The 12,687-nt window shown below is 35.7% G+C and overlaps 1 protein-coding gene across 1 annotated transcript; it reads right to left on the reverse strand.

Moving 5' to 3' along the window:
• Nucleotides 1-7: 7 nt before the first annotated feature.
• On the reverse strand, nt 8-9,458 carry LOC137401398 (dephospho-CoA kinase domain-containing protein-like). The gene is made up of 5 exons (XM_068087732.1): nt 9,355-9,458; nt 9,006-9,136; nt 8,711-8,914; nt 1,141-1,231; nt 8-435 (listed from the first exon to the last, which is right to left on the reverse strand). Exons 2-5 carry the CDS (start codon nt 9,115-9,117, stop codon nt 162-164), a joined length of 681 nt encoding a protein of 226 aa, XP_067943833.1. The 5' UTR covers nt 9,118-9,136; nt 9,355-9,458; the 3' UTR covers nt 8-161.
• Between the last annotated feature and the right edge of the window lie 3,229 nt (nt 9,459-12,687).

Genomic DNA, 12,687 nt, shown 5'->3' on the forward strand with positions numbered 1-12,687 from the left:
AAACATAAGAGGCTTACAATACTATCAGGATTATTGAGAACGGCTGACTTTTTCATGTTTTAAGATTAATGTAGCATACGATATATATTTCTATATTTTAAAGACAGGTAAATGCATAGTGAGCAGAAGACATGATACCTTTTATATTTGCTAAGCTAAGACTAGAAAATCAATAAAATGAATAGAGAGCCGACTATTATTGCCACAGCGGCTCTGATTACTTCGGTGGTCCGCTTGCTGTCTAAATACTCCTTTAGTTTAAGGACTTGAGATCGGGTGTCATCATAGCTCCCCGAGTTATCAATTAAACATAGGTTATTGGTAGCCATAGACTTTTTCTCTTCTAAGGGCATCTGTGAGGTTATCCTGTTACGAGCTTGTTCTATGGTGAGACTGTTTCGAACTTGGAGTCTTTCGAGCTGTTGTTCAGGAGTACTACAAATGCCAAATAGAGCTTAAATATTTAGAAATACATGTACAATCGTTACTATAATAAGAGCCGTGTCTGTCTGTCTGTCCAAGCCATGATTAAAGGTTGGGATAAAATATTTCTCTGTACGAGATTCAAACTCGTTGTAATAATGAAAAAATTAAAGGAATTTTCAAATTTGGTTCTAGCAATCTCTAAAGTCAAAAACTTTCAACTTTCCAACTTTCACTCACTGAAGCAGACTTTGATTTTTCGTGCAAATCTCTAAGAAACATTTAAAATATTTTGCTGAAGTACAGTTTATGAAGTGCTATAATTGATTATAATACATAACTATAATACATAAAGCAACGGCTCAGATTCAATGGGAGTAGAATCTCTAATTTAGTGAGCCAAGTGTTATAACTTCTACTACCGCATGTTAAAACAAACATTGTGCTGTCGATCACCTACACACAGCTTACAATCATAATACAGTACTCAGCTTGTTAATACAATGACCTCTATAATATGGAGAAGCATAGGCAATGCTCTTATACAAGCGAGTAATTGCTCGAGATCTCAGTAAAGACTTCATAAGGTCAGACCAAGGCTATATAGTGTGTGTATGCAGTAGGCTATGACTACATACTTCGTTGTAATTCGACATTTCAGAAGCTGCTGCCATAGCAACCAGATACATTTCTCATAACGATATATGATTGACTTACCAATAAACTATTATGATGTCGCCAAGTAAAGCAGAAATGGGTCCACGCGTCTCTATAAGCAGCGGAGCATCAATGATTGTGTATCTGTAACCTGCATATCATAAAAGTTGTATGTCTTTGAGAACTGAGGCTAGGAACTGAGGCTAGCTAATGTTATCTACTTTTATATATTTATCTCTTCATAAGTAGGTGAGATTAGGATTATTTCATGGAAATCTTTTTTTCGAACTAACTCAGTCTCATTTTTGACCTCTGAGCTCAGGCTACTGATTCATGACTTTAGGCTACTGGTTCATGACCTTAGGCTACTGGTTCATGACCTTAGGCTACTGGTTCATGACCTTAGGCTACTGGTTCATGACCTTAGGCTACTGGTTCATGACTTTAGGCTGTACGAATGAAGATTTACAAAAAATAATGAGCCATATCTTATTTCATTATAATACTGCAGACCAACTCATGTATTTCAAAGCTATGCATAGCCTATAGAGAGGTTGTTAGACTTCTCTATAAAAATGTAAACATTCATTCAGGAGAGAATTTGATTACCAGCTGATAAGCTTGATAAACAATAAGTTCAACTTAAATTTGAGCATAGTCAACCAATCAATATTATTAGAATACACAGCAGATGTGGTTTTATTTCATCCAGCACCAAGAATATAATAGGTATCGCTTTCAAACACCCCAATAACTAACCATCTTGTTAGATTTGAGATCTGCTTAAATTTAGTCACAAAGGATTGTGACTAAAATACTATTGTAAGCAGCGTTTTAAACAAAGTTTCATATATATTATTCTAAAAGTTTTAATATATAACATTTTGCACATATTAACAACAGATCAATTGCATTTTTGCAATAAATTGCAATATAACTGTCATGACAGAATCAAAAAAATAAAAACAATTGGGAAGAAATAGATTTCATCTGAGTTACAGCAAATATTACCACGCTCTTAGAATATCCAAAGCAGTAAGTCAATTTTTAAAAGCCAATTTTATCTGAAGCCAAACCCTGGCAACAGCACTAAAGTTGAGAGACACAAAATCCTTTGCTCATGAAAACCAATTTCTGGTCACAACCATGTTCATGTAGCTACAGGTACCACCTTTATTTACAAATACACAAAGCATTTTACAGTATTTACGTATGTGTACAGAGCTATGTAGTTTGCTATAATTCTATGATTTATCTACGTGCACAGAGCTATGTAGTTTGCTATAATTCTATGATTTATCTATGTGTACAGAGCTATGTAGTTTGCTATAATTCTATGATTTATCTACGTGTACAGAGCTATGCAGTTTGCTATAATTCTATGATTTATCTACGTGTACAGAGCTATGCAGTTTGCTATAATTCTATGATTTATCTACGTGTACAGAGCTATGCAGTTTGCTATAATTCTATGATTTATCTACGTGTACAGAGCTATGCAGTTTGCTATAATTCTATGATTTATCTACGTGTACAGAGCTACGCAGTTTGCTATAATTCTATGATTTATCTACGTGTACAGAGCTACGCAGTTTGCTATAATTCTATGATTTATCTATGTGTACAGAGCTATGCAGTTTGCTATAATTCTATGATTTATCTACGTGCACAGAGCTATGTAGTTTGCTATAATTCTATGATTTATCTACGTGTACAGAGCTATGAAGTTTGCTATAATTCTATGATTTATCTACGTGCACAGAGCTATGTAGTTTGCTATAATTCTATGATTTATCTACGTGTACAGAGCTATGCAGTTTGCTATAATTCTATGATTTATCTACGTGTACAGAGCTATGTAGTTTGTTATAATTCTAAGAAGGGTTTAATTGGATAGACAACATTCATAACTTTTCTGTAAGTGTCAACGAACAATAGGAGCTGGACACAAATTTCACATACATGTATGTATACAACTCTAACTGTATTCATAGCATGTAATCAATAATGGATGCAACTGGCTAAGAGAAAGAGTTTTTACGTTAAAAATTATTAACTTCTTTTGAAAATGTATTAAATGTTAAAAGAAATGTATTTTTTAATTTTATATATGTAGGCGATTCCTCTATTGAATGCTGATTAGATCAGTTTTTCCGCAATACATCTAGATTATGCAAAAGTTATCAATAGTTATTGAGACAACTGAGAAAGAAAAGAGGGTTTTTCTTAAAGGTTGACTTGCAACAAATCTCACATTACCGTTATTTGATATGAAAAGATTCACCATGTCTTACTCTGTTGTGTTGTAGGTGCAAAATATGTGGAAAGGTGATTACAAGCTCTTAAAAGCTCAAAAACGAACAGAAAATCGCAGCCACACGAGACCGCTGTAGTTTGGATTCCCTTTCCAAAACGGCTCAAATGTGATGTAGTTGTGAGAGATGGTTTCTGTTTACACTTTCTTGCAACCTTATTCGTCGAAATATTTTTACAAACATACTTCACGCATTCAATAAAAATATGTCTATTGTTCTTACGCGTCTGTTTTATTGTCATTGTAATGCTGTCACTTTTAGCACCGATATCTGATACCTTACCGTAAAAAATCGTTAAACTTTTTAACCTTAGCTCGAAGGAGTACATATCATTGTCTGATAATCACGACGAGCCTGTTGGTCACCTGTAATAATCGAAAAATGCTGCAAAAATTATTTGCAAAGTATTGGGTCACATGATCAGATTACGACTTGACGATTGAATAATGTCGAAACAAAACTGTAAAGTAGCGAGCATCTATATTTGATAAGGGGTCTTCGGTGAAACCCAAAGTGTTTGTCATAAACCAATACTACGATAAGTTTTATATTGAGCTTTATATTGGCCTTTCAATTCACGTGAGAACATACGTGACAAGACGATAACCAAATTTCGTGGTTACGTCATCGAAATAAAGAGATTCCAATTTACGGTGGCTTTTCGCTTTTGAGAGCTTGTAATCACATTTCCACATATTTTGCACATACAACACAACAGAGTAAGACATGGTAAATCTTTTGATACCAAATAACTGTAATGTGAATTTTGTTGCAAGTCAACCTTTAAAGGTTGACTTGCAATAAAATTCACATTACAGTTATTTGGTATCAAAAGATTCGCCATGTCTTACTTTGTTGTGTGGTAAGTGCCAAATATGTGGGAATGTGATTAAAAGCTCTTAAAAGCTCAAAAACGAACAGAAAATCGCAGCGACACGAGACCGCCCTAGTTTGGATTCGTTTTCCAAAACGGCTAAAATGTGACGTATGTGTGCCAGATGGTTTATGTTTACACTTTCATGCATCATTATTCGTCGAACTATTTTCACAAATATACTTCGCGCTCGCGATAAAAACCATGTCTATTGTTCTTACGCGTCTATTTTATCGGCATCGTAATGCTGCAACTTTGAGCACTGATATCTCAAGACATAGCATAAAAATATGTTTAATTTTTTAAACTTAGCTTGAACGATTGCATATCATCCTCTGATAAAAATGATGAGCCTTTTGGTCCGTTATGATGGTCGAAAAATGCTGTAGAAGTTGTTCGCGCTATATGGCGGGAATTGTAAGTCACATGATCAGATAACGTTAGTTTCAGTTCAAGTTTGACCTATCGCAAATAACAGATACGCTTTCTCGTATTAAACTTGTTAATTTCAATTCATCATAATCTCTAACGCGCCACATCGTGTTTGTGTAGACGGCAAGCTGAGAAGCACCTTTTTTCATAGCCAAGAGCAGAAAAAAGACCAGACCTTCACCGGGCGTGGAGCAACTGGGTGAGGCTGGATGTGACAAACTTTATTTATTCGCCTGCTTACTCTTACCTTTGTTTTCGCCATTTCAAAGACGACATGTTTTCTAACCTGTTTGCATACTCCACATACCACCAAAGCACGTGAGTAATTTATTTTATGAACCACTTGTATTAGTAGTAGTAACTCGGGTTATTTTCTAGTATTATTCTAATACTACTGTATTAATCTATATTTAATATTACAATATTAATGTCATTTAATTGTAATATAATATTATTAGTATTTTATCTTTTTAATTACGTGTATTATTCTTATTATAATAACAAAACTAATTCATACTGCATATCTATCAGTAAAACGTAATATATTAATCTATATTTGATAAAATAGTGTTATAAGTTTCACGATTAATTTCGCCAAATTTCTTAACCCCACTCACTTATAGATATGTTATATAAAATAGTTATTGTCATTTTCTGGCATCATCGTTAATAGCATATTAGTATTATTAGATGATTATTATTAGTATTAGATGATGAAGAGTTTGTGCCAACCACTGAAGACTAGGAAGAGTTTGAGCGCTATGTTGGCCAGCGTCAAACGCTCTCCAATTACATGTAAGATAGAGCTGAACTTAACCAAACTTGACAAAATATAAAGAATATCCGGAGTTATTACTCACATTTTTATGTTTACAATATCATGGATTCTGATAAGGTTTTGTAAAATCTGTGTCATGATTGCATGGCTAGGCTATATATTTATTCTTTTTCTGATCAAGCAAATATGATATAATAACAGGAAATGATGTTGTACAAATCTCATTGCAAGTCAACTATTGTGTTGTGATTTCAGACCCGAATTCTCCTTCAAAGAGGAGAAAATAATAGTAAGTGTGACAGCACTCCAGCGACTATTTCACTGTCACGCCTGCGCCCTCCCCTGCTCATTCACGATGGTGCGAGAAGGTGGAAGGGTAGAGTTCAAGGTTACATGTGCCTCCTGTCACCAATCGTACACTTGGGAAACAACTGCCAGGGTGAACAGAGCTCACGTCATCAACCCCCTGCTGGCAGCTGCACCACTCTTTTCTGGCGGATGCCTTACGCAGAACCTCCGTTTTCTGTAGCTCCTGAACATCGCGATACCAAGCCACAGCGTTTGCCTCTACCAACAAAAAGAATACTTACATGGTATGAGTGTTAATATTTACCCATAAACTTGGAAAATGTGAGTAAAAAAAGCTAGGCACACTAATTGAATAACGACATTTAGAAACAATTTTTTTCTTGAAATGAAAATATGTCATTCTTCAAGCGAAATATATTATAATTTGAAATTCTGATTCTTCATCATAATATAACACAAAAAGGGGGAAGAGGATTCTACATTCTTAGACTAATGATAATGATACAAATTAATCTTGTATAATGAAGTTTTACAATATTTTACAGTGTATTGCTGAGCAGTACAACCTGCATAACGAGGGACTGATGGCAGCAATCGATTGGGAGCTTGATTTGGCAGGTGACAGTAGATGTGATAGTCCGGGGCATTGCACACTATACGGGCCTACACTATGATGGATCAGAGCTGCGGTTTAATAGTTGTCTTCTTGTCAAGGTATCTTGTCAAGGTAAAACTTTGACAGTTTTCACTTCACAGCCTGACAAAAACCGAAATTTTTTAGTAGTTATTAATACATAAACACAAAGTTGCTGATCTAGCTAAATAATGTGAAAGTGATTGTTGGTCGTAACTTTTTTACTTTGCAGTCAACGGAGACCACCAGCTCTAACGCCATGGAGCTGGAAGGCTTCAAGCGATGCCAGTCCGATCTAATTTCCCACGGCCTGAGAGTGAGGTCCATTACAACGGATGTTGTTACAAAGGTTGTGTGCATACCGCAAGCTTGTGTTTTGGCTTATGCCGCAAATTCGTCGTGGTGAGCGACGGCCTCTACCTGCCTGTTTGGTGTCTAAGATTCAGGCTCTTTTCCCACCAACGGATGATGAAGTAGAGTTTGCAGACTTGCAAACAAGATTTGCGGCATAAACCAAAACACAAGATTGCGGTATGCACACAACCTTTTCCGAGCATTTGGCGATGGCTCTCCAAATGGGAATAGATTATCTACCAAAACAATTATTGAAAAACAATAATTGCTGATCATCAAAATAATCTCGATCTTTATATAATAAAATCATAATACTAATACACTCTCTACTGTAGTAAGTGTACAAGCCAAATATAACAATTCTCCTTGTGTTCCACGAGTTCAGAATATGTGTGTTCAACCGATGCATTAAATGTGTAACACAAGAATTGTAGATAATGCCTGACACATTAGCATAGCTTTGGTGTTATTGGCATTAAATGAAAATCCAACTCACTATGATATCGCAGGTAATTATTCCACTCCAACTCAAGGGGTGCAGGCGCCACAAGTTCGTCCACACCAGGATGCATACACAGGCATTCATGCTCCCCGCGGTCATGGAGACGATGTGCTAACTCAGCATCATGGCAGCACAAACATTCAGAAAGAGATGGCATGTCTTGACAGCGCTTGCAGACAAACCACTCTGTAGCCGGTGGTATTAGCTCCTAAAGAAATGAACAGCTATGTCTATGCAACCATAGCTACCATACCATAATACATCAGGTCGATGTTATCCAACAGTATATCGGTGCAGCACTAGATTTAAATATTAAAATTGTTAATGTTGTCATTCGAAAAAAATCTGTAATTATTTTTTCGCAATATGAAGTGATAATTATCATCATTAAAATCATATGCATGTATATCATAATAATATTCGTTCTATCACTCTCAAGCTAAAACTATTACTACTAGCTAGCTTGGCACATAAGAGCTGGCTGGTGGCGGTGCTTACTTGCTGGGAGGTTTGATTCTGTTGAGGATCTTCTTCAGATAGAGCGTCAGACTCGAAACGCCAGGGTCTTAACTCTTCAGAATTTGACATTTTTTATGATCGCAACTCAGACATGAATTGTCGAACGGAATGGCCAAGCCGAAACTGTAAAGTAGCGAGCATCTATATTTGATACGGGGTCTTAGGTAAAACCCGAAGTGTTTGTCATAAAATATTGCTACGATAAGTTTGATATTGAGCTTTTTATTGGCCTTTCAATTCACGCGAGAACATCACGTGACAAGACAATAACCAAACGGCGCGGATACGTCATCGAAATAAAGATATTCCAATCTACGGCGGCCTTTTGTTTTTGAGCTTTTAAGAGCTTTTAATCACATTTCCACATATTTGGCACCTACCACGCAACAGAGTAAGACATGGCGAATCTTTTGATACCAAATAACTGTAATGTGAATTTTGTTGCAAGTCAACCTTTAAGTTTCCACTACAGTAAAAGTGAAAAATGCTTTTTAGGTTCTTGAAAGATAGGAAGAAAGCAATAATAAAATAGAATTAAACAGAAACTACATGAGCTAGACACGTGCATATTATAATGTGAACTTTTGGCATAGCTGGTGTGACCTAATGAGTACACTCAATGCCTTTGCAGGTTTTACATGTTGTCAACTAGTGCTAAGGAATGCATTTCAATGATGTTCAATACAAATTAATTACACATACCACTACTTTCTACCTGACATTATTACTGATAACCATCATTTAGAGCACCTGCCATTATTCTCAACTTTACCTGCCACTATTCATGACACTTGCTACCACTTTTCACGGTATTGACAACTCCTCTTAGGGAGTTGTCACACTATGTTTCAAAAATGAATAATTGGTTTCTCTAACACTAAAAAGCCTTGTTAAACCAACTCCATCAGATTACCTGCAAAAAGATTCCGCATAGTCTGCCAAAGCATTTCCCAGCGAATAAGAGGATGCGTTATAGCGTTAAGTTGTCTTCTCTTAGTACTGTCTGAGAAGATAATCTCTCCCAATTTAGTTCTATCAATACTTCCATCAGGACATAGTATGTCCTCTCCAAATTGATCTCTCACTTGTCTCCATCCTTTAGAGCCAACTTGAACCACTAATAACAGGTCATAGACATATGACCTGCACACAGAAATATAAACTCCAAGTGCATCTGTTAGTCAAAAAACACTGATAGCATCACGTACCTTGTCTTGATATGACATCAGCATCTATAACAGCGCATCCAGCCTCTCTGAGAATAGATGTAACAGTGCTTTTTCCAGAGGCTATGCCTCCAGTCAGCCCAACCAGAAACATTTTTTCTGGACTACAAGGCCTAAAAACCAAAGAAACAATATGTACTGTATAGTAGAGGAGATGGGTACTCCCTTCTTTCTAGCTCTCTAACAAAGGCTTTAAAAATGTCTGGGAGTTTAGCCACACTGCTGCTTTATTGTACTTATTCCATTTTCCACCTTTATCATCCCGATAAGTATTTGAATTTGTTTATGAAGATGCATCTTTGGCTAAGCAGAGCAGTAATGATGCACTCACTTGATGCAGATTAACTAATCCTGCTGTTTAGTCAGCGCGTCGGAAATAATTTTGAAGCGATTTTCTCTCTTCGAATGTCGAGTAGAAGTTCGTTGAGTGGGATTCACCTGCTTCTTGATAGTAGCTATAATATTTATCTAAAACCAGAGGAAACTTTCAAAATAGAATAATTACATGTTGACAAGAGTTGATGCTTACAGTCATAACACTTTACCAAACTGGTCTGAAGGAAATTTGCACAAACATAAGATACAACTGCAAGCATTCTCGACTTCTATCTAATAACATTCCACTGACGGTATATTTATATTACAAGTAGGTGAGAAGTACATTGAATCCATATCTCAGCAGGAGTAAGAAAATGAATCTTACATACATGGTCAGGAATGTGTACGAATCTGATGTTTCTGCCACGAATAAAGAATGCGGTGAGAGCTTGTGAGCCTGTTCTACTAGTGAATGTGACGTTTGAGAGAGTGACATTCATATAGATATCGACATCAAGTATGCGTCCATTAACACTACTTTCATTCCTCAGTTCTATTGTTGAGGTCTCGCCTATTAGGCCTTGCAGCAAGCATATGAGAGAATTGCAGGCGATAGCTTTTTCCCTAGCTGATCTGATCGTTTTGTAAGCAGTTGTCATTCCAAAAGACTGGTAAACTGCCAAAGCTTGTTTCACCTATAATCAGAAAAAACTGCAATATGCTACAAACTTTCACTTATCATGGCGTATGTCATGGCCAACAACCTTAAGATGTCTATGAGAATATGTCTACCCTAGGACACTTATATTTCGCTAGTATTTAGTTTCGTGAGTAGCATACAGAGTAAAATTTCGATGCAACTTAATTTCGCAGCTCTGATGAGTGCGAAAATATAGTGATGTGAAAATAAATGCAGTGGAACAAACATAATTAGATTCCTCAGGTTCGGTTCATTGGTAAAAAATTTTTTCAATTTGGGACTAGTTTGTAATTGTGAACCGCAGGTAGAATTGTGTAGCCGAAATTGATAATGCAATTTGATCGCTTGCTGCCATTTGTTTCTTGGACTATCAATGAACAAAGCTATTTAATTCCGTGTTTTCGCTCGTTCGTTATGATAGTTTAGTTTCGCTCATGAAACTTTCGCGAGAGGATGACTCCGCGAAAACGCGAAAGTTAGATGAGGCGAATACATAAGTGTCCTAGAGTATGCAAACAGCTGCAGTCCCATCACCCCATTAGATAAAGGCTTTTCAAAATTTTCTTAAATTTAAATTAAATTTTCTTAAAATTTTCAAACGCATTAAAATGAATACGAAGTTAGATAATGAGAACAGTTAAAAAGGCTATTTTGAGTTGATATTGCATTTTCATTATAAGTAAAAATGATAACTTCAAGCTTCAACTTTGTTTTTAAAAAATACATTTCAAAGTGACAAAAGCCTTTACTAATGCTATACGTATTTACAAAAGGATTACAGTAGACACCCCTATACAGTAGACACTCTTATAACGTAAATTTCAAATAGCGTAAAGATTTAAATGAAGTTTTTGCTTCATACTACGTAAAAAAAATTCCATATAACGTAGTGTGAAGTCGGGCGAGTTCTCAAATCAGATTTAAATGGTAACTTGTTTTGTCGTACTTGCAAAAGAAAAAATGATGTGTGTATAGAGCTATATTATATTTATTTCATATACAACTTTTGTGACATTCTAGATGTGTCGACAAAACACAATAGGGTAGCTGCGCAATCACTCATAAATACTTGAAGGCGATCGACTGGTGCATTTGTTACAGCGTCGGTGTACGAATCTGAATGTCACGAGTTGGAGTGTCATTAAAAGTTAACTTTTATCCTAACCTTGACCCATAGATACAGATAGACGACAAACAGGTAGTACCGTTCCTTTTCAAATAAAAAAAAATTTTGCTTTGCTTTATTGTAGAATTATAAATTATTTGTCATTAGTTTTACATTTCAGAATAGACTTTGCCGTTTAGAAAAAATAAGCAAATTATAGTGAATGAACGTCGGAGATGGGCGCTCTCCCATCAACCTTCTGTAACATTACCGCAAGCATGATCTATAAAACCGTTGAAGTTGATAGAAAAAAAGGAAAAGTTGTCAATGCACACCAATAATACTGGAGTTACGCCACAGCCCAGAAATTAAAAAGTTATGTATAGTTGTTCTTTTTTGTATGACCAAAGGGATGATTTTGAAAAGATCTTGGTACGAATTAGGCAATTTACACTTATTTTACTGTTTGTATAACGTAAAATTCCAATAGCGTAAATGTTCCTGGAACGGATTATTTACGTTGAGGTAGGAGGGCCTACTGTAATCGAAAAGTAAAATCATTTGTTATAATGGATAATGGATAAGAAATTAAATTAAAGATGAACTCATACAAAATTTTAGTATATTTTATTAGAAAGTATCTCTTTATTATTTGCGACTGTTTTTGATGTTTGAGGTAATCTGACTGCCAGGATGTTTCAGGGTTACAATCAACAAAATATGATCACAGCTAAAATGCTCAGAAGGAAAATACGTTCAAAATGATGTCGCTAGTAGTAATCATTGCAATAATTAATATCGGTTGTGTTCGAGTTGCAGTGTTATGCACCTCTACTATGTCGGTGGTCTCTTTGCAACTACAGACGTCATAATTGCACTTTTGCTTGATTCAAATGCTTTAACTGCGATCAAATGTTGTCGATTTTAATTTTGAAACATTCTGGCAGTCAGACACCCTCAAACATCAAAAACAATCACAAAAGATACTACATACTGATACTTTCTGATAAAATTAACTAAAATTTTGTGTAAGTTTATCTTTACATTATGAACCTGTTTCTCGCACTATATGAAAGAGCAACATAATTTGTGAAGTTACAAGAGCATTCCTAGTTTTTGTATTTAAAATTAAAGGTCAAAATGAAATTTCAAATAACTTTTTGAGACATGTCAAAAATTTGTTACTATTAACAATGGATGAATTTCCTGCAAAGAAAGTTACTAAACTCTTTGGAAAGTCCGATAATTTGTTGAATAATGGAAGCTGTTGGCAAAGACAATACATGGACAAAGCTCAACATTCAAGCCAGCAGACTACGTTGCTAAACAGTTGATTAAAGTTATTCCAACTAAACAGTTGGAATACTTAAGCAGGCCTGTATTCCCTGTGGCGGCTGGCCGGCTGAGCCGCTCCAACTTTTTAATGATTTTCTGCGGCTATGTACTAAGAATTGCAGTCTAAGCTCATTCACTTGGAACTTCCAACAACTAACTTACTAGCAACTATCGTTCTATATCGTCTCGGTGGTGGTCTCGCCAAA

This window comes from Watersipora subatra, chromosome 1 (genome assembly GCF_963576615.1).
Source record: "Watersipora subatra chromosome 1, tzWatSuba1.1, whole genome shotgun sequence".
Classification (NCBI taxonomy): domain Eukaryota; kingdom Metazoa; phylum Bryozoa; class Gymnolaemata; order Cheilostomatida; family Watersiporidae; genus Watersipora; species Watersipora subatra.

Excerpts from the sequence above, each read along its gene's own strand:
- LOC137401398 (XM_068087732.1), bottom strand. The coding sequence starts at position 9,117 with ATGTTTCTGGTTGGGCTGACTGGAGGCATAGCCTCTGGAAAAAGCACT. Across the intron at positions 8,915-9,005 it reads TGATGTCATATCAAGACAAG|TGGTTCAAGTTGGCTCTAAA; the intron begins GTACGTGATGCT and ends ACCTGTTATTAG. Across the intron at positions 1,232-8,710 it reads TATGCGGAATCTTTTTGCAG|GTTACAGATACACAATCATT; the intron begins GTAATCTGATGG and ends TATGATATGCAG.